The sequence below is a fragment of the Chaetodon trifascialis genome, chromosome 19 (assembly GCF_039877785.1).
Source record: "Chaetodon trifascialis isolate fChaTrf1 chromosome 19, fChaTrf1.hap1, whole genome shotgun sequence".
Lineage (NCBI taxonomy): Eukaryota > Metazoa > Chordata > Actinopteri > Chaetodontiformes > Chaetodontidae > Chaetodon > Chaetodon trifascialis.
In genome coordinates, this window is record NC_092074.1 from 13,146,912 (window position 1) to 13,174,347 (window position 27,436).

Below are 27,436 nucleotides of genomic sequence, written 5' to 3' on the forward strand. Positions count from 1 at the left end.
GATATGGCTACTGAGCCTCCTAGACATGACATGAAAACTGTGCTGTGGAGTTTTTTTGTTTGTTTGTCTCTCAAACTAATTTCACATCCACAAGGTGGAGCACAGTAGAGGCGGATCATGACAGTTGGAGGATGCACCAGGATCATTCCTCCATCGAACGTGACTGTCAGCAGAATGGAGAAAAAGTAAAACTCCGCTATTTGCCAATCAAACTCCGTCAGACGCTGCAGAGGTCGTCCCCAGGTCAGACATGACTGCCTGCTCTATTTGCCCATATTATGAAACAGAAGACACCTCAGTGCGCAATGTGTGACTCTCTTAATTAGTCATGAAGCACTGAAATAAAGTAACACTGAGGTGAGGTCAGTTCATCCTGTTGAATACTCCACACTAAAACTGTATAAAATCCGTTTCCATGGCAATAATGAAAATAATCTCATTAACCATCTGCACAGGGATGCTGGTGGTGAGGACAGAGAACATGCAAATGGCGCTGAGGGAAACTCTGTGTTGTGAGAGTCTGCCTTTAAGGATTGTGCCCAGACTTGCTGAATCTCCCCTCTCACCAAATAAGGATCTCTCACGGCTGACTCTTTCTGACCAGACGACGAGGTGCACAACATCCCCCGAACGCTCCCGCCATCCGCCACGTCGAGTAAACACAAGCTCTTTCCATCTCAGCTCTGCAATCTGCGACGTCAAAGCACATTTGGGTCATCAAGGTGTAACTCGGTCAGAGAACCGTTTCCACCCGCGACCCAAACTGGATCAGATGCCGTCATTGAATGCTTGCAAACTCTCGAGTCCTGACCTCTTGGTTAAGATATTCAGAGGCCAGTGTGTGCTTCTCAGAGGCCCATCTGGGAGTCCAAAATGTGGTTTGTAGAATACAGTTTTAGAAAATGCATTCTGGGAAAACAGCAGATGGCATTTAACTAAAATTAATGAAAATGCATGCATGACTTTCTTGGCAAGCATATGCTCCCGTAATAATAAGAAATCCATGCAATGCAAAATATACTCAATAAACGCTGTAGATTATTACATTGGCAGGTGGAAAATGAGGGCATTTTGATTAATTAGTCTCTTCAGCCTCAGCTATGCGACTTTACCCTGCAGTGTTTCAGGTATGTGAGCATATATGTGAAGGCTCTGGTGGCACACATACACACACTATCCTCCAGTACTAATAATATCACATATATGAGCCAACATGCACCTAATGAACACGTCTGAGCTCATCACCTCTCACTGTAATTTCTCCCGTCTCTGCTTTCTTGTTTCATAAAGCAGAAATGACACATTGAACGTGTTACAGTAAATGCAGCCAGCTGAGACTCACATCATTATCTGTCTGACTTCAGGTTATCTTCAGCCTTTTTATTGCGATGATGTCAGTAGTTTCTCTTTTTTTTTTTTCTACATGACCTGTTTAAATCAGTGTGGAAACACAACAGTGCCGCGTGCTGGACACTGAGGGGCATTACAACAGGCAGGAAGTTTGACACTAAATGAGCTCAGAATGATTTTGGGAAAAAGTGTGATTAAAGGATTTTCCAAGCACAGACAAAAAGCGTCACAGAGAGGTGAGTCAGAGAGGAAGAGGGCTCTGGGTCTACGTGTGGATCTACATGCACTGCGCCCTCCTGGACATGAGCACTGGCATGATTTATTTGCGTGGATATTTAAGTGCACGTTTTTTTTCCCCTCATTTCCCAAGCTCTCTGCCAGTTCCTCCATTTGTGGCCAAGACATTGCTAAATAAGGACGACGACCTCTCTCCCTCCTCCTCTCGCAACTGTATTTCACTCTTTGCTCTCCTCTAAACAGCCTCTTAACCTGCAGCCACTATATGTGGACTGAATCTGGGCTATATATTCATTGAGATTGATGATTTTCTAACAGTGCAAGCTACTTCACGTCTCTCTGAAGAGCCATTTGAATGGTCTAACACCACACACACACAAAACCACACGGAGCCACACGGCAAGTATTGATCAAACATTTACTCTTTTCATACCTTTATCACAACTTTCAATACAGAATGCATTTCGATTAGAAAATCTAAACCAGTCCTGATATGGAATATAAAGTCCAAGCTAAAAACCCTCCACTGGAAACTGCAGGCACCTTGTTTTTTTCTTTTTCTTCTTTTTTCCAGCTTCACTCCAGAAACCAAAATAACTGCATTCACACAGCAGAGACGAGAGAAGTTTCACAGCAGCCAGATGACGAAGGATTTCACACCCGAGAAGGTGTTGAGAGATTACCGGCATGTGAGAGGCAAGGTGAGCCCAAGAGCCGGAGCTTGTGCGATATCAGGATGAGCTTCTTCCATCTCAGCGGTTCATTAACATTCATGACTAAACCCAGTCAGCCGTCCCGTCAGCCTCAGTCAGCAGCATGGATCCATATGGTTTCATTTCTATATGTTTTTACAGTCTCCTACTAACAGTTGAGTAGACAGAAATCGTGCTTTGGGACTAAAAATAAAAAGTTTTGCTCGTTATCAACTGGAATTCGGCTAAATCTGACGAGACATGAGTGTACAGCAGAGGGAGACACAAACTGAGGAAAATCACGCTCTCACCTGAGGTTCACTCAAAGATCCTGAATGTTCGTGTTAACGGTCAGTTTGAGGAAGACAGATAGTTTGAGAGACGCAGATTTCACCCTATAAAGCTAAAAGATATAAACAGTAATTTAAATCTGGCTACAGTGACACAGAAAACATGCTGCATGGGTAAAAAGTCTTGTGTGTAAATTGCAGAACAGAAATATGCGACCCCGACATGTTGGTCCTGGTCTACACGGTGACTCGTTCTGCCCCTGTACTGTATTAACCTCATTATTTCGTGACTGTGGGTTTACATTTAGAATTCAGTCCTCTTCCTTAATACAATCATTGTTTTACACTGTCACCCATGACATTCCCACCAGACGGGACGATCGGTGTGATTATCCAAAAGTTCAGCAAAACACAGCAACACAAAACAAAAGAAAATGCAAGAATAATGTTGAAAACATCAGAGGAGAGATAAAATTCAACCTTTTTTTACATTCATTTCACACCTGAATATGCAGAGCTGTTTGTCTCTCCTTCCGTCCACATCCCAGCTCTTCCCAGTCGATCCACTCAGGGCCTTTTTGTTTGGCCTTAAAGCACTGCAGATGTTGCTGCTCCCTTTCACACTATGAAAACGGTGGCTGTAAATATATATATATTCAAAACTCATCATAGCGGGTTGCTTGAAATGAGAAAGATAAGCTGGTGCTCGATGACCAGTTGTGAGCAGGTAACGTGGCCTTCGCTCTGCAGTCCTGACCTCGCCGCTGACTTGCACTTTCCTGTTGGCCCCACAATCTGTCCATCAAATCGCTCGACCCTTGAGGATTGGCTTAGGCAGAGTGAGAGGCCGGCGGTGTGCGGCCTTCCCAGTACTTCTGATATGCTGTCTGAAACATGTCCTTACATCGCAGCTTCGCGTTCAAGCGGGAGCAGATAAGGAACGAGCCGCCCATCTTGCGGTGGAGCGAGTACGTCTCCTCGGGCGGCGGGGTGAGCCGTTGCTTGAGCATCACGGGGATGAGGTTGTGGATTCTCTCGGTGGTGGACTGGGAGCCAAAGTCGAAGGGCTCCGAGGAGGAAAAGGCCTCGCCGAGGATCATCACGGCATCCACGTGGGCGTTGATCATTGACTGGACAGAGGGAGGGGAAAACAGGCTGCGTGTTAGTCTCAGCTAATGACCATCCTGCACAGTAACACATGCTGCAGCCATGCTTTGTGATCCAGAGCAGAGACAGAGACACTTACCTTGGACTCATACCCAGTCAGGAACTTCATCTCAATAGACTTCTGCTGAACTCCCTCCCTGTCGCCCTCGGCAGCTGAACGGATTATCTACGATCACAAACAGGTCATGAGTGTCACATTTTAATATCTTATGCATGCAGAATCTGCATAATCAATATGAATTTTAACTTAACAATTAGTTAAACCACAACATACCAGTGTTGTCACGAGACTGAAATATCACAATACCTTGAAAAATATCGGCATTTGACATGATGGGGAAAAAACTGGCATTAAAATTAAGATTTTTATCAAAAGACAGATTCTCCTCAGCTTCACTCTGGTACTATAAGACAAATACCACACTTTTTTTTAGAAACTAGCTCATATTAGCTCATAATTCAAGTGGAGCGAAGTGAGTGAGAGGAGGCGGGGCTACGTGGGCAATGCAGGGGTGTGTGAGTCAGCTGGCTGCCAGAGAGAAGACAGAGCGAGAGGATGCAGCTGATGCCAGAGTATGAACAGTGCAGAGGATGAGCACTGAAATAATTTAAATATTCAGAACTGAAGAGAACTGATTTGAAACAACAATACAACATTGATCCACTCTGATTGTTGTGAAAAGTAAGAGTCTTACTTCTATGTAGACATCTGTGAAACTCTCATCAAATCCTCTTGTGGCTCCAAAGTCCAGCAGCGACACCTAGAGAGACAAAATCACCATTTTCATGCTCATCATCATCACTATTATTATTAGTAGTAGTAGTAGTAGTAATTGTAGCAGGAGTAACTCCAGTAGCAGTAGTATATTTGGCCTGTAGGCAGACTCACCCTGTGTGTTTGTGGATCATAGAAGAAGTTGGACCAGTTGGGGTCAGTCTGCATGTACCTGAACTCAAACAGCTCCCTGAGGCACAGCGTCAAGATGTTCTCACAGATCTGACACAGAAACAAACATATAGAAACTCTAGTGCTGGAATAACAAATGACTTCCTGCCACCAAAGACCCATTCATCTATCCATGGATTTATTGATCAGGAAGACACTAGTTCTCCCATAGTCTGAACACGTTATATAACACATCCCTCCCGACGTGAGTGCACCCATTAGCCTGCGACACATCTATCGACCCCTTCGTCCGTCTGGTTTGTCAGCTCTGTCACCTCGTTCTTCAGCTCCTGCGAGAGGCTCTCAGCCTGGTCCAGGGGAAACCCGGGGACAAGCTCTGTGGTCAGGACATGGCTGCTGCTCAGCTCGTCGATCACCTCTGGGACATAGAAGAACGGTTCGTCCTTCAACAGCTCCCTGAGTCAGACAGATGAACAGATACAGAGACGCATAAATGCAGGTTAAGCAGGCAGGTGGTACGCACGAAGAAGGTAACAGTAAACACACTTTGCAGCATTTGTAAGCATCTACGATATGAATGGATGGAAAGAGAAGTTCTGCGAGGGCTGATGCGCTAGCTTGTGTCAAACTATATGAGACTCACCTGAATTTCTTTGCACACTGGGCTTCTCTAACATAGTCGCACTCCAGTGATAGCTCTTTACTCATTACGTCTATCAGGTGCTCTGGAAAAAGACCTGAGGAGAGACGAAGACACCAACCAATTCAGTATCTGACCAAGTGTGAAATACGGTCACAATCTGCCCTTCTGTTGCTGAGTTATGGCGTTGAATAATGGCCTAAAAAGTGTGTTTTGCAGAATATTACGATGTCACAGTGAAGGTAACCTTTGACCTTTTGGATATAAAATCTAAAATCACTTCTTCATTTTATCCTGTGACACCTTTGTGTTCAATTTTGCCATAACTAGCGTGTGAATTCAGTGTTACAGCAGCAGCTGGAGCAGTGAAAACACAGCGAAGCGAAGCACAGATGTGCAAGCGTCTGCGTAAGAATATGAAGGTGAGCACGCTCGTGTTTGCATGTATAACAGAGTTTACCTTCAGGCAGGGCGTTGCTCATACTCAGCACCGTCATCAGGTTGTTGACGTCACTGTCGATACTCTGAGCGACACCGGGATACTGGGGACAAACAGAGACACACAGGGGAAGAAAATAGAACCATTTTTTACTTAATTTGATCAGAAAATGAGAGAAAAAACATATTTTATGCCACATACTTTTCTGTGATGCTTTTATTCATAATCCCTCTTTAAAATACAGAACCACGCCTGTACCATGCTTACGAGTAATCTCATGACTCTCTTTTAAATGTGACTTTAAAGTGTAATGTAAACAGCATTGTAATTATATTCTGTAACTGGCAAATCCCTCATAAGCTCTAAAAGGTTTAAAGTCATTTTTTAAAGACATCAATTAAAAAAAACACGTAAAGGCGTAAGACGTAATATAACTTCAGCCCAAAGAAACCACAAGCATCTGTTGTTTACACAGACTCAGGTCTGATCTGTAAACAGAGCAGAGATCAGAATCTGTGTGGTTTCTCTTCAAATGCACGTTTGAGAGGACACACACATGTGAGACACACTCCAGTTACAGTGTTTATCTTCATAACAAGAGCTGCGTGCACAAACACACACACTTTCACAGCCTACCTGTATTTTCATGGCCACCTCCCTGCCATCCTTCATCCTCGCCAGGTGAACTTGGCCGATGGACGCTGCCGCAAACGGACGCTCCTCAAACGATTCCAGCTTGTCTCTCCAGTTAGGACCCAAGTCACTGTTCAGCGCTTTCTACAGACAGACAGCAGACACAAACAGCTGATATTCCCGCAGCTCGTCACAGTCAACTCAATGCATCGCCATTAAAAATAAACTTAAGCAAAAAGGAAAAAAAGACCCTTACTGTCATTTGTTTGATGGGCATGAAGTCAGCACTCTGTCTTACGCGCTCAAAGATCTTGGCGAGTTGAGGGTTGATGAATGCGTCATCTGAAATGCGGAAACACAAAAGTCTGTTGCAATAAAAGACTGATACTGCTTGGCAGCCACAAATACGACACTAGCAGACATTGCACAGGACGTGAGGAATCACTATTTCAAACTGCATTGTCAGTTTCAAAATAGACCCCTCAAGGTTAACGCTATTTTGGACTGGTGCTAAAGGGTACAATGGCTGGACGCGCAATTATCCAGCGACAACTGCGTTCCTGTCTTGGTGGATAAATGTCAACAGCTGGCAAAGACCAGTGCAGTGAGTTTACATCCTCCTCACTTGAGTCCAGTCATGTTTTCCCATGTTCAGTGGGATAAACACTGATGCATGCATGTGTGTGTGTCCACATACAGACGACTGCGAGCTTTCTCTGCATGATTCAAGACTTTGAGATTCTCCTTTAACTTATAAAATATTACAGTCTTGCACCATCCTCCCTCATGCACCTGGGAAGTCTCCTGACTATTCCAAAAATGCCCCAAATACTAAAGTACAGCTAACAACTTATACCCAGTGTTGACTTGTCACCATGTCAGAGATAAAGTTGTCAAAGTTCTGCCAACAATCACACACATGCACACGAGATGAAACCTGTTCAGCAAACACCAGGAAGCCGTTGTCTTCTCTGCTATTACCGTGTTTGTTGCTTATCTTAATGACACTGGCTGTGTACGCTTTAACCCAACATGTTATGAATGCCAATGAACGAGGGTCGCCAGCCAAGGTCGTGCAGCGAGGGTAACGGAGATAAACAAAAATAATTATGTGTTTAGTGCTCTAACCCGACCCAGCTGCTCCAGCTCTGTGACAGGATGTTTCCTGCTGCCGGCCGTCCAGCCTCCAGTTTCAGCTGGTGTACGCACGCAAAACACAAACCAGTGCCAACTTACGCTGTAACATTCTCAGCTGCTGCTACCTGCATGTTTGTGCTGGAGCGCAGGAGCAGGTCAGTGCTAATGCACAAGCCTTGACAGAGTAAAAGGTGACCTCATATAGAGTCACTGATCGACAACAAACAGATTTCTGTGCCAACTTTCTGTACTGACGGTTGTTTGTGGTCCAGAGATTCTTTCTCAGGTGAAAATGGATAGTGATCTCTGGTCTCCATGGCTGGTGGAAATGACACGTGTGTGAACTTTTGCGTCTGAGTCATCAGATAGTTTGCATTTCAAGCGAGGGATTCATCAGCTTTATTCTTCTTCCATCTTTGTCCACTTTGCCGTGCATCCCTCCTCGTGCTCGCTCTTTTCATGCTGACTCATCCCTCTTTTTATCTCCACGTCCTCTAGCTCACCCCGTCTACTTCTTTCCTTCGTGAGTGGATGTGTGTGCGTGTGTGTTTGTCACACACCTTGAATGCTGAGCATCTGTCCCAGTTTTAATGCAGCTCCTCTGACTTTACACAGAGTACTGACGATGCGCTCAGCGTTGGCCTCAGACAGGAAGGGGCTGGAGTCCAGAACGCCTTTCTTATTTTCACCTGCAGAGGCATAAAACACAGGATTTTGCCAACATTTTATATATGTATTAATTAGCTATGTAACATTTTATGTTTTATGGACAGGTGAACTAATTCGGCATTGATCAATATCAATAGTTTAAGGTTCAGGTTTATATAGAATATGAGCATCTGTTTGCGTACATATCCGAGCAGACGTGTTTGTCTGTGTGTACAGCATATGTGTCAGTAGGTCATCAGGTAGTGTGTCTGCCTTCAGAGGCTTTAACGGAGATTGGCCACACACAAACACACACACACTTACTTGTTCAGAGCGTGGGATTACTGCACACACAGATAAACACCCACAAACAGAAGTGCCACAGATTTACGACCGTACGCTCTTGCAGCTTAGCTCTGTTTTAGGATTAGTCGGCTCACGGTGCAGAGCAGGAATGTCTGTTTGCAGAAGGTGGCAGGACGGTGAGGGCGGCGGCCTAACGGCGCTCTACTGGCATAGAAAAGGTGTGCAGCACGTAACAACATGCACCAAGGATGGGCACTGAAATTTATGTTAGCTTCTACAGCAGTGCTCTTGCATTAGGAATGTGATGGCAAAATTATTCCATCTGATCACGAGCCAGAGAGAGACACACCTGTCCTCACAGGCAGAAAGTCAGAGCACTTACATCCTGTGTTTTTAAACATACACAAACCCATGAGGCAATCAGAAAGAAGCAGCTGTGTCTCAGCACAACAGCTGTGAAACTGGCCATGTGCATGATTCAGTCTCCCAGACAGCAGTGACACCTGCCATTAGACTTGAAAAGTCATTTGAACACAAAAATTAAAAAAAAAACTGGAACAATAATGCAAAAACAAACAAACAGTGCTGTGAAAAAGCAGTTGCCCCCATTCCTGATTTCTTCTATTTTTTGCACATTTGTCACAATCTGAATAAACACAAAACACCAAATTGAATGATTCTTTCATTTATTGGAAGAAAAAGTTATCCATCTCCCATCATCACCCAAGTGAAACTGTAACTGCTTTCACATCGCTGTGGAGGAACCCTGCTTTCTGAGCACGAACTGCCCATTTAATGTCCTGTTTTTCGGGACCTTCGGCTGTTTTTTGGAGAGGTAAGTGTGGGTGTGTTACCTGTTGCATCATTGTGTCTGATGGTCTTCTTGGCAACTTCTGCCAGTGCTCCAATACCCAAACCTACAGCGAGACCTGGCAGAAACACACAGACCAAACAACAATGCACTCATGAATGTGGACTGGCTAGATACATAAACCATGGAAGAGAAAATAAAGAGGTATACTATGATGTAAAACTGCAAACTATGTTGTTGCAGAGTCATGCAGCGACACTAAAAAACATCCTTTCAGTGAGTCAGTCGGTGTAGTGGCAGCCGGCTGCACCTTCACCGGGATCCTGTCAGTGTTTCACCAGTGTTCAGTGATGTTGGTGTCGATAATTACTGACTATATGAAGCCATCTGTGGCCATATTCTCATTAAAATATATCCAGCAGAATATATGACACAAATAAAACAACCCGGCAGCGTGCAGTGACAGAGATGCAGCAGCTGCACCTCTGTCGACTCCAGAAAGCACATGGAGATTACATGAAGCGTCTAATCATATTAAGTAAGATGCTGAAACAGTTAATCCTCGAAAAAAACTAGAGGGTTTATTTTAGCAGATTATAAGAAAAAGAAAGCCTGCACGAGTCGTAGACTGTTTGTGAGTGCACTCCTTCATGCCTGGTCTGTACCTTATATAACTCAGCATTACATAATCGATTAGTCAGCGGTCTCTGAAGCGACAAATGTGGGATCCAGCGGTAGATGGACAAATCAGGATGCTGTGTGCTTCAGTGTCTTGCATGCAAGTTGAGCATTTCTTCATTGGTCAAAGACGTCATCGCCTCTATTGTTGGAGACAGGTTGGACCAGAGGGAAGACGGACGCACACCACCCTTTACACCAAAATGCGCTGAACTTTGTACCACATATGTTACCATGTGTAACCTGATACAGCGCTACTCTGTCATCACGCTGTTTTTGTCTTCCTGCCTCAGTGACAATTTAAAATGTACAGCAGTAGATTTACACTCCAGCACAAAAATACACTTAAATAGCAGACGAGGCCGCAGCTTGTCATTGTATGTATGACTCCCTGCCGAGCAGAGATCAGCATTTCCAGCAGCATCTCCGAGAGACAAAATCTTTTCCAGACCAAGCACAAGTGTCTGTCAATCATTTGAGACAGCCATGTGTTTACAGAGCAACTGCTGAACACTACGCAGGAGCTTTAAAAGACGACTCCCCTTCCCTCCCCTTTAGTATTCAGAACCAGGAATAAAATATACTTTATAGCCCTGTTTCCTCACCAACCTCAGCAAAACCTTCCAAAGCAGTGACAGCGTGGCAGCAAAGTTATTAAAAATTGCTTTTGCCAGGAAACCTGCCAACAGATTTATGAAACTATATAAATCACTTTGCTGCTTGTTAGCCTAACACGCCTAAAAGCTGCATTCTTTATCGCCACTCGAAGCTGAGAATGAAACTTGAATAACTTGTCAACAAACGTTGCAGGAGAGCGAAGGACAAGCTGAGGACACATTCCTCCTCCTCCCCCACCTCTCCAACACCTTCTAAATGTTACCACTGTCAACATGCCCGATCAACTCGGGCAACACTGCAGCCTGTATAAGCTCCGTTTGTTTGCTATGAGCTACGTATATTTGTGTTGGCAGAGGTCTGACTCGTCTGTCCCGGGTTCACTTTAGGACCCTGATTCCAAAAAAGCTGGGACGCTGTGTACATGTACATAAATACAGAACACCACCAATGAACCTGTAGATTAGGTAAAACATTAAATATATTCTAAGTGTATTGTAATTGTCATAAAGGATTAGTTAATTATCACATCCTGTTTGGGACTCCTCTGGAATCGCGTCCCACAGCTCATGTTCTCCTTCATATTCTGTACTTCTAGCTTCTCTGTCCAACTGCATGCCACCGGTTAGCTTATCCATCTTCCATCTGAAGTGAAATTACGAGCTGCTGATCTACAAACTCTGATCTGTCACGTTAAACTGCGTCTCTGGTTTGTTGTGAGCTTTTCATAACGCTTGTGTGAACATATTATCCTTTGAGTATGTTACAGCTAATAGACTGAGAGAACAGGCAACATGGTCCAACAAATGATTAAGCGCATGCAACAATCTGCTCACACAGATATTATTACAGCTGAAGTGTCGCTGTCCTCTCTCTCAGTCTGTCTGTCAAGGAGTGTTTTTATCTGGACAGGAACACGGGTCCATTAAAGGGCCAGATACGCTTGATCTAACCTCTTGAACTGTTTGTTGAAGTCATTTATGCCTGTACATCCCGTACATACACTCAGTGTTGTTATCTTGATGTCCTGATAAGGCCATGCAGAAGGACAAGAACAACTGTCTTGAACCCAGTTACCGCAGTTTATTAAGGGGGTGGACTCTTACCGGCAGACTGAAGATTACAAGGTTAAGACGTTTCCTGAATGTCACAAATTCAATTTCATGTCACATTACACACACAAACTAGCACAACTATTTTTTTTAAAACTTTCTAACATTGTCTATCTAGCTAATTGAGGAGAAATCACATGTTTGACGCTACATACGACTTGCACGCAGACACACATACCTACAGCTATAGTCAGCCAATCAGCCAAGATTCAGACAGAGTAACACAGAGTCGTATCACTGTACCTCCAAAGTTGGCCAGTCTGCCGAGCCGAGTCACTGGCACTTTCCTCTCTCTGGCTCTCTCACTCAACTAAAGAAGACAGAGCAATAAAGATACCTTTATATTAAAAAGTATGTGTGGAAAGGTGCACGTTTGCATCAGCGTCGATGCTGAGGGACACACATTACCATCTGTTTGTGTGGTTTCATCTCAGCCCTCTTGCTCTGTCTTGCTTTCTCGATGTCTTCGGCCGTCAGCCCCCCAACTGTGGAAGGGTCCTGATGGTAGCTCCTGAGGTGACTGACCTGATGCTGATAGTATAGCTGTCCCCACAAATGCCTGTTCAGACTGTGGTTGTAGAGATGGTGATGTCCAATGAAATGTCTGCCACATCCAAAACAAAAGTGATTACCTCCATCCTCCAAACAGCAGCAAAAACATGTATACGGTAAGTTGCAATTGTATAAGGGACTATTTATACCTGGCATCTTGGTGGTAGGATCTGGTGTTTCCATGAAACTGTTTGCTGGGATCTTTGTATCCCTCAAACAGCGACTGCTTCCCACGGCTCGCTCCTGCTGCTGCTGTGCTGTCATCACTACCTCCTGTGTGATCCACTGTAGAGTCCACACCTTCCCCCCTGAACTCTGAAGATGTGAACTCACTCTCATCCTGAGGGAAGTCAAATTCTAACTCCGATGAAGAGGTCTGCTGCTGGCCAGACAGCTCCTGGACAGACACATACACGTGAAAACACACTCGTAGTCTTCTTTCAACATTTAATGCAATGTGCAGTTATTAATGAATGCTAAATTATGGTGCCACCTACACACACCTGCATTGTCATCATAGCAGCAGAGAGGCCTTGCTCTGCGGCTGATTGGACACTTTGGACTGCGGCACCAACTCCTTGGACTCCTGGGGTACACATAACAAAAAATACTAATATTAGCTTTATTAGCACTTCAGTATGCTATTAACTAACAATACATCAAGATTATCAGTGTTATTGCCTATAATAAGTACTAGTAATAAAAATACATGAAAAGTCTAAGTCTGTTTATACAAGTTAAATACTATCTTGCAGGAAATTAAAATAATGTAGAAACAAATATTGTGTCACCATTTCTGTTCAGTAACAATTATATTTCCAAACTGCAAGTGTATAATGTGGCAGATTTTTTTTAATAGATTTTACTTTTATAACCTTTTATTTTTATGGAATAATTCCTGAATTATTAGGTCATAAAGCTGAAAAACAGCTTGTGAGCATTTTTGCTAACATTACCTTTCAACCAGTGGGTAAGCTAGCCACAAGTCAGCGCACTACACTTGAGTTAGCAGGTTAGCTAGCTGAGCATTTTAATGTGGTTACCACTCCTTTAGAAAAGATAATACTTGAATGTGACACAAGCATTTTTTAATTAATGTCTTGTATTTGTACAACAGGGTACAATGTGGAAAAAACTACTGCATTATCAATTCATTCCGCCTGCAAGCATTTTTGCAAACATTACCTTTCAACCAATGTGTAAAGCTAACCACAGGCTAGCCTATCCTGGTGGGAGCTAGTGCGTCAGCTAAAGGGCAAGACTGTGAGTGCTAACAAGGCAGCAGCTCTAAAACAAGTGCTGAAACTTTTATTTCTATCATATGGCAACGCGTCTGAAAAATAACTACCTGGGGAGTACTGTTCACATTTAGGAACTAAACAGGCATGTTGACCTTACCTGCTCCACTGCGTAGCATGCTGCTCTGAGTCTCCACAACCGCCTGGCTCAACTTAGCCAAACCTCGCATTAGTAACATCATATCGCCTGCCATGATGGACTGGAGACAGGAAAAAGGATGGGAAAATAAGAAAAAATTAGATGAAAGACAGAGAAAAGGGGTATGTGTCACTGTTAGTTATGCTACATGTTATTACTGTACATATTTAGCAGGCCTGGCAACATGGAGGGGCACATACTGTACACAGACCAGACTAAAGGTCAGGTATCTATATGTGTACCAGTAACCTGTCAGTAAAGATGAGAGGAACAAAGACACAGACATGTGGACGAGGCGAGTGGAAAGAGAAATAAAAGCTGTCGTCAACACACATTCTGCTGCCAAACAGAAACACACCCACACACAAACATACAGCTGTCACATCTTGAGAGGACTTTAATACTTTATCTAAAAATACTGCTGACCTGCAATGAGCATCACACACACAAGGAAGGAGGGCAACATCATGCACGCATTTATGCTATGACGGTGTGTGTGTGTGTGTGTGTGTGTGTGTGTGTGTTGTCCAGAACTGGATCTGTAAATGTCACTGGAAACCAGGAGGGAGGAGACTGAGTTGCTGGCTGCTGACAGGACCATGACATTGTTGACATTGTTTTCTATTAAAGCCTATCTCAAAAAATGACACCTTTTCTTTGTAAGAATCAATCTGATGTACCAACAGTTGGCACATTTAGCTTAAACTGTGATGCAACAATGCCTGTGAATGTAACTCAATGTCAATTTAGGACACAAATAAAAGTTAAATTCACTCCTCTGGTGTTTCCAGCTCTTATATAAACAACAGAGCTTTCCTTTCTGTTACGGTCTGCAGTATTACAGAGTGTGTTTGTGAGTGTGTTACAGGTGCTGTTTCGTGGGTGTGACGGCGTGCTTCAACACAGCTCAGCTAGGAATCGGGCCAATGGAAAAAGCTGTTGCTGAAAGAGTCGAAGCAAAGTGTGAGCGCTGCTGCGTGCACACACACTGAGTCAGTAAGTGGGTCATCCCTCCTCCTTTAGGGCTGCTCTGTGTTTTCAGAGGGAGGACTGGAGACTGGGGGGGGTGGACGTACTTTGTGATACAAAAAGGGACCAACATTCAGAGCCCCAAGAACAATGAACATGAAAACAGACATACACGTGTTTTCGTCACTGTTAATTTACCCTTGGATGATCATTGTTGTCCAATGACAGAAACACATCTCAGACTTTCTCTGCAGCTTTGCAACATATGTTTGGGACTTGTAAATATGTTAAATTGAATTTCTTCTCAATTTTGTGCAAACTTTTCTGATCACTTTGCTGGACTGATGTCATCTGCCTTCATGTTGTTACTGCGGCTGATTTTAAGTCATGTTGACAACCACCAGGACGGCAGCCCTGAACTGTTGCATCCTGGGTAACTATGGACTGACTCAGCATGTGATGGACCCCCCACACAATAATGAGCACTCTAGACTTGATCGTCTCCAAAGGTCTTAACATTTTAAGGTTGTGTGGACTGATGTTGTCTTTGTTTTATGCAGCGTCCTAACTGTTTTCCCCTATATGTGGTATTGCTCTTTCATCAGCTGAAAACCCATTTCATTAGCATGACTCAGTTTGATCCCATCAGCTGTGTAACCTTGGAGGAGACTATGCAGCATTTGAAATCCGCCTCCTGCTGCCTTCATATTTTAACTACAAGCTTTTTCAAAACTATTTTTAACTGCAGGCATTAGATCAACTCTCTGTTCTATTTGTGGGTCTTTTCTCCACAGGACCTGAAAGCTGCTGTTAATACGCTCGTTTTAAAAATATCTGTCTACACTAATCACTAATGATTCTAACAATGCTAATGAACAATTCTGAACATTTCCCACATCAGCTCTCCCATTTAAAAAAGGCTGGTTTTTAACTGCTTAACACCTTCCTGGCCCTAAACAATTGATTCAATGTTTTTCAGTCCAGTTTTCAACCACATAGCTCCACCAAGACTGCTCTTTTCAAGGTGTTAAATGATATCCACTTAAACAGAACAGTGGGAAAGTTTCAGTTTAAGTATTACTGGATCTCAGCGCTGCATTCAACATGGTCAACCACAATATATTACAATAGACTGTAAATATGTGTAGATATATGGATTTTCAGGCACATCTTGAAGCTTGAATTTTATTTGAAATACATGGTCTATTTTGTGTCACTTTGTAATTACATACACTATCTGGGAATATTAAAATGATGTGGCGTCCCCCATGGCTCCACTCTCGGGCCTATTCTGTTCAACATCCGGATGCTCCCACGAACTCAGATTATGAAAAGCAACAAACTGTCTGACCATAACTATACAGACGATACACAGATTTACATAAAAACAGCATCAGATCACTGCAGTCTCATACAAGCGCCGAGTAAGTGCATTAAACAAACCAATGATTAGATGTGATAGGAAGAAAAGTCAGTGCTCAGCCTCAACGCCAGCATTTCAGACCATAAACCAGAGGAGAAATCAAATCAGCCTACAATCACATTAAGAACATATCAAGAATTAAAGCACTTGTCTCATCAGGAGTTAGAAAAACCTGTCCATGTTCCCTTACAAGGAGTCCAGACCTCTCAGATGGTCTGGAGCAGGTCTACTTACTGTCCCCACAGTCAAAACTAAACATGGTGAAGCAGCTACTTGCTTTTATTTTCCTCTGTTGTAATTCCTTTAAATCCTATCCATACATGTCTTTTGATCTTGTCTTTATATTGTATTTTCTATGTTATGTCTTAATGCGTTTATGTCTTAGATAAAGCACTTTGAATTGCCTCACTGAATGGTGCTATGCAACTACATGTACTTTGTCTTTTCTTTTGTATGCATCTAAGGATGAACTGAACTATTGTATAAAAGGTCTGCAAACACACAGACTACAGTGTGCAGACTTAAGAAATACTGCAGGTATCGGCATGTTTCAAATGTCAATGAAAGGTAAAACAAAGATTGTTATTTGTACTTTACTGCCCTCACAATTATCACAGTGGTAAACTGAGTCAACTCAGCAAAACAGCAAGATCCTGCAAGACCTTCTGGCATGCTGAAAATTCAGATCAGAAGTTTTGCACTGTGGCAACGGAACTCCCTACTAACACAAAGCTGCACGAGTGGAACATGATTTCATGGAAAATATCTAATCTTGTGCTGCATGAATGGCTAAAACACCACACTTAAAACATACCTTAAACAATGTGCAGATCTGCAACACTGGTTGAATAAATTCACTTGCAAAATATGACACTATTGAGAAGAAGCTTCTGTTACCAAATCTAAACTATTGAGCAACTTCCCATTTGTCAATGTGGGTGTGTTGCCTCAGTAGGTGTGTAAAAGCTGTTTTTCCCTCTGTGTCAGTTCTAACAAGTCAGCTATCGGAAACAGAGGAGAGGACACGATGTACATAAAACCTGAACTAAAATGTAATGCAGAGGACTGAAAAATCTGATTCAAAGCCCAGTAGGTGAGAGGTCACTACAAGGTGCTGCATTTGTGGAAGCACACCGACTGGGATTACACATGGTATTATATTTTGAATGCACACTCACCCACCCGAGCCTCAGTTGTTGTCTGTCCCTCCACAAGCTGTTGACTCACTGCTATAAAAATAACCAGCCATCGCTGTCCGAGTGTGCATCGACATCCGAGCGTTGTGCAGTACACCTCTTGGCTTTCTCCCAGCCTCCCGTCACTGCCTTTGACTACTGATCTTGAGCCAAAAGTGGAAAATGTTTGTCCCATTACTGTGCAGTGGTGATCCACCAGTTTCGCCACCACTAACGAGGGAAACGTGACTGAACCCATGTTTCCTGCAGGACTGGACTGCACAACAGGAAAGTTTGGGTTCTATTTGCTCCCAAAGTGACAAGTGTTGTGATCAAATGTGTACTAAAACACCAGCAAGTGCTGAATGTGTAAAGACTGGATGCAGGCTTGAGCATGTTGGTGGCCATCCAACCACTGGTGATTGGTCGAATAATTATTTTCATTACTGATCATTTTCACGACTTCTCGATTAATCGTTTAATCTATAAAATGGCAAAAAATTGGGAAGAACGCTCACCACAGTTTCCCAAAACCTAAAGACTCTTCATTTACTGTCATAAATAACGAAGAAAAGCAGCAAATCTTCACATTTAAGAAGCTGGAACCAGCAAATGTTTGACAAAACAAAATTAATAAAACGATTAATCGAATACCAAAATAGTTGCCAGCAAATTTTCTTTCAATCGGTTAATCTTTGCAGCACTGAGCTGCATCAATGCCTATCAAGCACTTAAAGAGAAAAAGAAATAAGAATGTCAGTAAAAGTGGCCTTTGTAGCCCGACTTCACTTTGTTTAAATAACCATGATTGGCAGTGGAAAATAAATCTAATCAATCTCAATCTATTAAATCAACCTTTACTGTCCTCTTAAGGAATAGTGTTATCAGTGCTGGCCACAACTGAGCGACGATCAGTGTTTGAAAATTTAATTAAGACAATCCAACGATAATATCTCAGCCAATAATAACTTTTTTAACAATCATATTACATCAACAAACCTTGTAGATAAGCAACCCAGATATTTGCTATGGAAAGACCAGTGACCATGGTGTACTGAGGTGTACTGAGCCTGACATGTTAGAGATAAAGAAACAAACCTGTCAGAGATCTTTAAAGGACGGAAGGAAGAAAACACCTCAGATAAACTGTGTTTATAATCATCCATACTGATACAGCTGCGATAAGCTCATATCAACCTCTGTTTCAGTCAGGCTCTGGTAGATGATAATAGATGTTATACTACAGCTCCAACGTCATGTCATGCTTTCACACGTTCCACACACACACACACACACACACACACACACACACACACACACACACACAGGTTAGATACATGCGGGTGTTTTTATTTAAAATGAATAGTTCACATTAATTCAAATGATTGCAAGTGTGCCAGAGAAAGCTGCAAAACTCTCATCTTGAAAGACTGTGCAGATATGAGCTCTATGTAAAGGTACATTCACTGTGAGTATTCATTAGTATTATTGGTACATGAAAGTAAAATTTTTGGGTGAAAATGAATTGAAAATAAATGCGCTACTCAGCATGTGGCTCCTGTCAGACACGCACTTCTTTCAAACACCTCCAGCGAGGCTGCATGGGCCACTTTCACTTCACTTTATGGGAATTGTGCTACCTAAATTTTTCAGACTGACGAAAAGACGCCGTTTAAAACATGCCTTATTTCACTTCCTCGTGGGCGTGCGGGCACGAGATCACAACAACAAGCGCGTGCGACGTTTGTTGACAGGTGATCGCTTAAATGAGCGTTAGAGCTGCTTTAAACGGCTGAGATTGAAAGAAACGAGCAGGTTTGAGAGACAGATTTCAGGGACTTGGGTAAATCTCGGCTCAGCTGGCCTGTCCGCAAAGTTTGCAGAAGTAACAGAGCAGCCATGGCCGACGGGCACGTCAGCACGCTGCCCGGGATGTGGCATGCTGAAGCAGCGACGGTGAACGGGGTTATGAAGCAAGAAAATACTGATTTACCACTCATTTTATTAGCTAATGCGTGTTAATCTGCGTTAGCGTCTCAAACACTCACCTGCAGCTATCATGCAAGGTCCCCGCTTGTTTCTCGTCCAGACGAGGTCAAACGAATCTCTCTTTATTCTTCAGTACAGATATAACGGGGGGTGGGGGGTCTTTTTCACGGGACACGGTTTGCTAGCTGCAGGACTTGCGGATTGTTCGCTGGTCCCCCTCCTGCTGCTGCTGTTTGCGGCGTTTAATCCACTTCGTCTCTCTCTCCACCACGAGGTCAAGCCTTATTTACCAACTTGAGGGAAGCCAGAGCCGTGCGTTGACGCAACCCACCAGCGCCCCCGTGCTCACGCAGACGTGCATGTCTTGCACACGATCCCGCATTAAGACTTCATAAAAGTACATGCATTTTAATCAGTACGCTATATATTTTTTTTTATTGCAATACAATCATCAGCCCTGTTATTTTTTGCAGTTTCAGCTTTAGAATCATCAAATCTCCTTCAAATCTACCCCTGACCTCATTTCACCCGGGACGAGGCAGCACAGCATACCTCTGCGTCCAGCTGCCCCGATAAACTGTATTTATGCACGGCTCTGGTCTTTCTCCTCCCGCCCGCCCATCCTCTGCTCCTATTGGTCCTTGTTGTGTGTTGACAGTTTGTGGGGACTGAGTTGCGGTGCCTCATTGGTTCGTCACGCAAGAAAATCAGAGGGTATGTTTCTCTTTATGGCGAGTGGGCAGAGCCACTAATTACAGGTCGAAGCAGAGTGTTGCGTGACCTTTACGTGAGGAGAGATGATTTGTACGTCCTGACGTCGCCCCAAACTGAGTGCGTCCCTCTTATCCTGTCTGATAAAGTCTTAATAAGGAAAATAACTGAACAACAGCGATAGAAATACTACTACTACTACTACTACTACTACTACTACTACTACTACTACTACTAATAATAATAATAATAATAATAATAATAATAAACTTTGCCATATAGCACCTTTCATTAAAGAAATACAACTTAAAGTGATTTACAACAGAGAAATCACACGTGCCAAGTTCTACATAAAGAAGACAAACATAAAAACAGGCAAAGGAAATTAATGTAAAATCAATGGAGAATAAAACCCACTTGATAATGATAGTAAAGTAAAAAGTAAAGTAAAGTAAGATGGAATAAGGATGAAAATAAAGACAATGCATGACATGAGATGACAAATAAACTATAGCATAAAATAATTATATAAAGCTTAAAACAGAGTGCATAGAAAGTAGTTTAAAAGTGCAGCAGTGCATAAGTGTGAGGCAAAGCCCAAAAGTTTCCGGCCTGTATGACGAACTTCCTAACTTGTTAAAGGCTAAAGTGAAGAGATACGTTTTTAGCATTGGATTTAGCAGTGTAGCTTAGACGCAGCCCATTAAGGGCTTTGCAGACAAGGGGACCTTGAAATCATTTCTGAATGTTACAGGAGGCCAGTGCATAGCAGCAATGCTGATCTGATATTCAGCACCACTCAACAATATCATTTTTGGTCTCCTTATGACAAAGACGACTAATTTACTAATAGAAAACTATCAAAACATTTCAGATTAGTTGGCCTACCTATCACATTTTTATTTCATTTGAACCTCCCCCCTGTCAATTCATTTATCTATTTTCTTCTGTTTCTTTTTCAAGTTTCTTATTCTTGTTGATTGAATGATTCAGCGTCATGCTGTTTTCTACTGTCATCACCTGATGGCATTTGTATTGTTTATAGCCTATATATTGCTTGATTTCAGCAATGAAGATATGAAGTTAAGGATGGAAAATCGACACTGTGTCAGTTTTCCAACTTTGCTGACAACTTGTGTATGAATTCATGTCTGAATATATTAAGATGGCAGTACAGCAGGCTAGATATATGCTCTTATTTTTGCATATAGATGCAATGACTAACGTGACGTGCAGTGGCCTCAGGATCGTTTTTCACATTTTTTACTACAATATTTAGACGAAAATGCTTTTAATTTTACAAATGTCCTCGTCCAAGTGTGCTGCTACGCAATATATTGATAGAAGAGGTCTATAATGAGTATTATTATGTCTGGGTTGTCACAAAATACTAGACATGTTCACATTCAGTCGTAATGGTTAGCCTCCTAGGATGATTTAAAAGAAGAAAAAAAAAGACATTTTTAATAGCTAGCAATATTCAAAATTGTTTTTTATTAGAATGGAGTTATATAGAGTTATATATATATATGTTATATAAAACAGTTGTATCTGCAATGATACAAGTAGCAGTATCATTAATAACTCTAATGTCAATAACAACACCATTAATAACAATATGGCACCATCTAGTGGATAAAGTCCAAAATAGAAGTTCGCCCTGCATTAGGGCCTGGATCCCTGATTTTGACTTTTATTTTTCTTATTATTCCTATATTTCCCTCAATTCAGTCTTTCTTTTCTGTTTTGTTTTAACACACAAAAATTATTTAAAAAAAAAAAATCAAAAACAAACACTTCCATGATGACATCATCATTCTAGAACGCGCCAGTTCTTTGATCTTTGATTGTTCTTTGACATGTAAGCCGTAAAACCATCTGGAAGCATACACACTTTGTACGGTTCGTGAAAGCACACAGTTTTATCACTCACTGCGGAGACTTTAATAACATTTTTGCGAAACTTTAGTGAAACTTAAATTTGGATGATGAGTTTAAATATCTTCAGTAGATTGTGCGGAAGGTGTTCTGATTACCATCAGACAGTAAGTACAACCACCCGTTTTATTCCCCAAACTTTGTTCATACCTGAATTTCTTTCATAGACGTGACGTTTAGCACACCAAAAGTGTTCTGAAATTACAGTATTCTTAATTGAACTCAAATGACTTCACTGCTTAAATGTTTTATATTTTCTTTTTTTTTTTCTTCTTTTTTTTTTTTTAATCACAGAGTCTTGAGAGTCATCAGAGGCAAGACACTTTCCGCAGCAGGGCTGAAGAGATGGAGGTGACCAGGCAGGAGGCTCTGATCCGTCAGTCAGAGACCTTTTGTGCTGCAGACAAAGCACGCACGGACGCTGTGTGGAGGAGACTCTTCAGCAAACCTTCGCCCGACTCCGTCCCTTTATCCCCCCCTTCACCTCCTCCCCCTCCCCCTCCCCCTCCCCCTCCTCCTCCTCCTCCTCCAGCAGCTCCAGAATCCCGGCGAAGAGTATCCCATCTACCGGTGATGACGGTGGACCACGGTAGAGCAGGTAAGTTCATTTATAGACAAACTAATGAGCCATAATTGCAGAGCCAGAAATTACGAAGACCAGAAACACCAGAGGTTTCTATTTAGTTTAGTTTAGTTTAGTTTAGTTTAGTTTAGTTTAGTTTAGTCAACCGAACAACAGCTGAAAAAACACTACAACAGCACTACAACAGCGCCAACTAGCGGTGTAACCTTATACCAGATCATCAACTTAAGATGACTGTACACAGCAGGTGTAAAGCAGAATATAAACATTACTGTAAACACTGAATAGGTGTAAACAATATAATAATAATTCACAGTGAGAATATACTGAACTTATGTCTAAACAATTAGGATAGTTAAACCTGTTTACACAGTTATTCACCTATCACAGTTTCACTCTTACACTAATACTAAAGGTGAAGCTGTGAACACAGTAAACAGGGAGAACTGTGACTAATGAATATCTCGATCTAATTCTGAACAGTCAAAGAAGTAGCCAATGGATACAGACTCCAAACAGCTGATGGTAAAGTGGAGGCAGTCCAGAAAATACTGGAGAACTACTGCCAAAGGAGGACCATCCATGTACCTCAACCCCCACAGATACCGAGAAGGAAACTTGGATCCACACCGCTGACTCCAGCTCCTCCTCCAAAACCTGCTGCAGCGCAGCAGAGACGACCTCGTCGCAGGGTGGTAATGAAGCCTGCAATGACTGACACCGGAGACAAGACAAAAGACATTACAATCAACCTGCAGGCAGCGAACCACGAGAACCTCGAGAAGCTGCAGCCGCTGCGTAAGCCTGAGGTGGAGCTGTCTCTCAGCTTGCAACTGCTCACCTCAGAAGACTGGTAAGACTTCAACACCACACAGTAGAGAAAATTTTCTGCCTGCAGATACCTGGTTCATGGGTTCATGTCTCATATTAGCTAAAATCTCAGTTCTCCATCAGTTCAATGGAGACAGTAACTTCTAACACCAGTTGGTGCGTTAGTAAAGCACAAACTGGCACTTACAGTCGTTTTTTTATGTTTAAACTTGACATTAGCAGCAGCAGTTTAAACTGAAGGTCTGTCAGGTTGGTGTTGTTCATAAATAGAAGTATGATTTAATAACTGTGTCATTTCATCACAGGACGAAGAAGGTGAAAGGACTGTGCATTATCCGAGCTGTGGCCCAGCACCACCCACACACACTGATACCCACACTGTATCCAGTTTGTACAAGTGTGAGTGACGAGGTATGAAAAACATCATCCTGTTTTAATCTCTGTGTTTCATGTTGTTCTCGTTCTCTGTCATCTGTGACAGAGGTATGACCCCTGATGTTCATGCTTACTTTCTAGGTTAGAAACCCTCGCTCTACAGTGGCCGTTGCAGCGATTGACACCCTCCGTTATCTGTATGTCTACCTGCGGAAGAATATGGACGCGCTGGTAGAAAGGACAGGTGTCTGCCTTCTGCAGAGGATTGCACAGTCCAATGCAAATGACTTCATTCAGCAGCGGGTCAACATGGCCCTGCAAGCCATGGTGCAGAACTGCAGCTCAGGTCGGCACCTGAGCGTGCTGAACACGGGACTGAAGTAAGTTCATGCTTAGGTTCAGAATGTGTTAGTAAGTGTAGCAGCAGCATTGAAAGAAATGAAATGAAACAAGGTGAGCTGATTTTTTTTTTTGTCTTTGTCCTTCCTTAGCAACCTAAACCGTGCAGTGAGGACCAGCGCAGCTCAGCAGCTCCACCTGCTGGCTGACATGATGGGAGTGAATGCCATCTTTGAAGCAGATGAGAGCTTCACCCACAAGTTCCTCACTGCTGTCTGTAAGATGTGTGTGGACGCTGACCCCAAAGTCAGGTATGTTATAAAGCATTTAGTTGACAAGGTTCATGACTGTGTAATCTGATGTCTTCTGGTAGGTTTTTGTGAGAAATTCTCTTTGTTCAATCTTGTAGTTTGAACACTGGAGTGCTAAATAACAAATGTATCTCTCTACAGGAGCCATGGACATGACATCCTCCGGAAAATGACCGTTCACAAGGACTTGATGATGCTGTTCAATGGCATCATGTCTGACAAATATCGATGGCCAATGACAAAGATCCTGAGAAACACCAAGTAGAAGAGTAGAAAACACTGGGTGGATTTCCTCCGGGTGCTCCTCTTTCCTCCCACCTCCAAAAGTTTCGGTCAATGTTAAATTGGAATTGACAGAAGCTTGGCAATCATTAATTAATTATTAATCATTATCAAAATTAAATAAAAAGTAAATCATGCAAGTTCAATTTGATGCCAACGATGGTCTTCGTCTCTCTCAACTTAATGTCTGAAGAATGGACTGTGCTAATTAAGCACTTTCTGACATTCAATCAAAAACAGTTTTTTTGTTTTCAAAGTAAATGTCTTTACAGTTTTTATTCCTTTTTTAAATCACCGCATGCAAGTCTTGTCAGAAGCTTCTCAGGACAAGAGTGCAGCGAAGCCTGTCATAGTTATGAGCTAAGATGAGAGTCTTTAAGATTTTTTGTACTGTTGAAAAAAATGTTCAGATGTGATTTTTGCACACATTTTATTCATTCATTTATTTACCAATTATTCATTAAACACGGTCACGTTGTTGTCATCCATAAGTCAACTTACATGGTGCTTTCTACCATTTATATTTGAGCTATAATCTGGCATGTTTTCATGAAACCTGTTCAAAATTTGTATGATGCTGAATGAGGCTAATGTGAGCAGGCTGGCTAAGAAGACATACAAATAAAGCAAGTTTGGAGTATCTGGGAGGCGCATTTATCATGCCGAGCAGTGACTTTCTCCTTTTTGGTGGATAAGTGCCTCCACACCTGCAGCCTCTCTACCGAACGAGCACATCCCAACAATCTGTTCACTGAATGCAGCTGGTATCAAACCTCCATCAAATTCTCACAGGGGCAGCAAACAAGGTGACCCCCAAAAATGTCAAAGTAAAGAGTTTTAGTGGAATTAGCAAATGTAATGCCTTACAGTGCTTATTACTGAATTAAGGTATCACATGTATGTAGCATTTTACTACATAATGCTACGGGCTGAATCTGCTCATTTAGCCAAAATACTTGTATATTAATATGATGACACACCATCCTTGTCATTTACAACTGCTCTGTCGAGAGCATCAGGAGAAGCAGGAGAGTTCTGCTTTGTACCCACAGTATAGCCTGAAATGTGACTGTTTTGGTCGCATGAAAAACCAGGAACATATATTATTCCTCATGTTGAAGGTACATGAGCTTTAATAACTTTAAGCATTTTGTTGGCTTTCTAAATCCTGTTTAAAAAAGGCCATTTTGAGTGGAAAAAAGGGGCATTGTGGCTGTGATCTGATACCAGCTGGGTCAGTATTGTGCTGTTCAGTGTTTCCCCGGTGACTTTGAGCGTGACACGAGTTTCAGCCGAGTGTGAGAAACCCTTTAGACACCAGCCGGCTGAACAGGAAACAGAACGGCAACATGTTTTCCCACTCAGGGCCGCTCTCTCCTGACAGGAGACAAGAGGGGCATGAAGCCACCAGCTGGAGGGAAACACACCACTGCACCATCTCTCACTCCCACCATCACCCAAACATAGGCATGAGGAGCAGTGAAGCAACTACACTTTATACCATACGCCATTAGAAATAGAAATGTTATATACACTCTCTTGTTCCTGTTTTAGTAGTATGTAATAGTATGTGACTATGTAATTTTTCAGTTTCTTGATTGTCTTTCTGAGACAATCGTCTCTGCAGTGTCGGTGAAGTGGCAGCAGAGAGCGCCACAGAGCCACACAGATCATGTTGCATTACGTTACATAAACAAGGTTATAATTTTTCCCCCCAGACTAAATGAACTCACTGGTCTTCTTTAAGTGAATACATGTCCTGTCAAACTCCCTGAAGTGTGGACATAGTCAAATTTGGGTCAATAACAACCCAGTTTTCACATATGGGACCTAAACCAGAGGAAATAAAGTCAGAAAAAATGATTCTTTGCTGTAAGGCTCAACCATACGAAAGCCTTTGTCACAATATACACATACATCATATACACATTGTGTGCTGAGAGGCCAAAGAGTAAGAAAAATGTGAAAAATGTCAAACATCTTTTGAAATTTGTAAGAGCTGCATGTTAAAAAGAGACCCTGAAAGGCTCACCTTCCCCTCCACCCTCCAAGAAAAAAAAAAAAAAAAAAAATCACATCTCCGCAGTGGTTTCCCTTTCACCACCTCTCTACTCCTGAATCATGTCCTCTCTTTCCCACCAGCTCCGGATGCTGCTGCTGTTGTGGACAGGTGTGATTTGAATGGCAAATGACCCCCATGCAAACACAGAAATTCATGTGGCCAAGGAGCAGCAGCAGCAGCGTGGGGGCCGCTGCGGGTTTTCTCAGGTCAAGGCGAGAGGTTGTGTCCTCATGGGTGAAACACACACTCTGATTTTCCCCACAAGATTCAGTACCATCGCTCAAACTCTGTCTACTGATGGATGCACAGACCTTTCAGATTGCAGAAATCACACATGGAGGTTGCTTTGGTTCAACAAATGCACACTTCTTTAAAGGAACAATCCAAATAAATACACAAGCCAGCAAATCCAGAACAATATGATACCTACTAGCAAACAACCGTAAGTGCACATTGGGAAGCATAAGCAATAGCCAAGATGGTTGGTCCTAAAGGCTTAGTTTGACATTTTGGGAAACATGTTTATTTGCTGTTTGGGAGAGTTAAAAATGAAGCAGAAGCCAGTTAGCTTAGCTTAGCATAGAGACTGGAAACAAGGGAAAAAAACAGCTACCTAACAGCTAACAGCCACCTGCAACTCCAAAGCTGTGTCATGTCTTGATTGTTTGATCAAAAATCTTTGTTTTGTTTCTCCTGTTTCTGGTCTTTATGCTAAGCTATGCTAACCAGCTGCCTCTCGGGCGGGTGCAGCGGCGTCATCCTGCTCATCTAACTCTCAGCAAGAAACTAACAAGCGC

The 27,436-nt window shown here is 42.5% G+C and overlaps 2 protein-coding genes across 3 annotated transcripts; one reads left to right on the forward strand and one right to left on the reverse strand.

Annotated features, from left to right (window-relative positions):
* Nucleotides 1-1,986: 1,986 nt before the first annotated feature.
* coq8aa (coenzyme Q8A, genome duplicate a) lies at nucleotides 1,987-19,794 on the reverse strand. Of its 2 annotated transcripts, none has more exons than XM_070987356.1 (17): nucleotides 19,267-19,794; nucleotides 13,613-13,712; nucleotides 12,718-12,800; nucleotides 12,364-12,611; nucleotides 12,071-12,266; nucleotides 11,906-11,972; nucleotides 9,301-9,375; nucleotides 8,053-8,181; nucleotides 6,612-6,697; nucleotides 6,359-6,499; nucleotides 5,744-5,825; nucleotides 5,287-5,380; nucleotides 4,958-5,099; nucleotides 4,626-4,733; nucleotides 4,432-4,497; nucleotides 3,816-3,902; nucleotides 1,987-3,699 (listed from the first exon to the last, which is right to left on the reverse strand). In XM_070987356.1, the coding sequence occupies exons 2-17, from the start codon at nucleotides 13,704-13,706 to the stop codon at nucleotides 3,400-3,402; spliced, it is 1,998 nt and encodes a 665-aa protein (XP_070843457.1). In that variant the 5' UTR covers nucleotides 13,707-13,712; nucleotides 19,267-19,794; the 3' UTR covers nucleotides 1,987-3,399. The 2 variants fall into 2 exon arrangements, with proteins under 2 accessions (XP_070843457.1, XP_070843458.1); XM_070987357.1 differs by having other exon boundaries at nucleotides 12,071-12,230; nucleotides 19,267-19,401.
* A 3,249-nt stretch (nucleotides 19,795-23,043) lies between these two features.
* On the forward strand, nucleotides 23,044-25,220 carry LOC139347852 (TOG array regulator of axonemal microtubules protein 2-like). The gene is made up of 5 exons (XM_070987673.1): nucleotides 23,044-23,292; nucleotides 23,576-23,681; nucleotides 23,787-24,025; nucleotides 24,137-24,295; nucleotides 24,437-25,220. Exons 1-5 carry the CDS (start codon nucleotides 23,138-23,140, stop codon nucleotides 24,558-24,560), a joined length of 783 nt encoding a protein of 260 aa, XP_070843774.1. The 5' UTR covers nucleotides 23,044-23,137; the 3' UTR covers nucleotides 24,561-25,220.
* Nucleotides 25,221-27,436: the final 2,216 nt, after the last annotated feature.

Bases quoted from the DNA above. Each gene is read 5' to 3' on its own strand.
- coq8aa (XM_070987356.1), bottom strand. From the start codon at position 13,706: ATGGCAGGCGATATGATGTTACTAATGCGAGGTTTGGCTAAGTTGAGC. The intron at 12,267-12,363 runs GTATAAATAGTC...TGGATGTGGCAG, and splicing joins TCCTACCACCAAGATGCCAG to ACATTTCATTGGACATCACC. The intron at 8,182-9,300 runs GTAACACACCCA...ATGCCTCTGCAG, and splicing joins CAGACACAATGATGCAACAG to GTGAAAATAAGAAAGGCGTT.
- LOC139347852 (XM_070987673.1), top strand. From the start codon at position 23,138: ATGAAGCCTGCAATGACTGACACCGGAGACAAGACAAAAGACATTACA. The intron at 23,682-23,786 runs GTATGAAAAACA...CTTACTTTCTAG, and splicing joins GTACAAGTGTGAGTGACGAG to GTTAGAAACCCTCGCTCTAC. The intron at 24,026-24,136 runs GTAAGTTCATGC...GTCCTTCCTTAG, and splicing joins GTGCTGAACACGGGACTGAA to CAACCTAAACCGTGCAGTGA.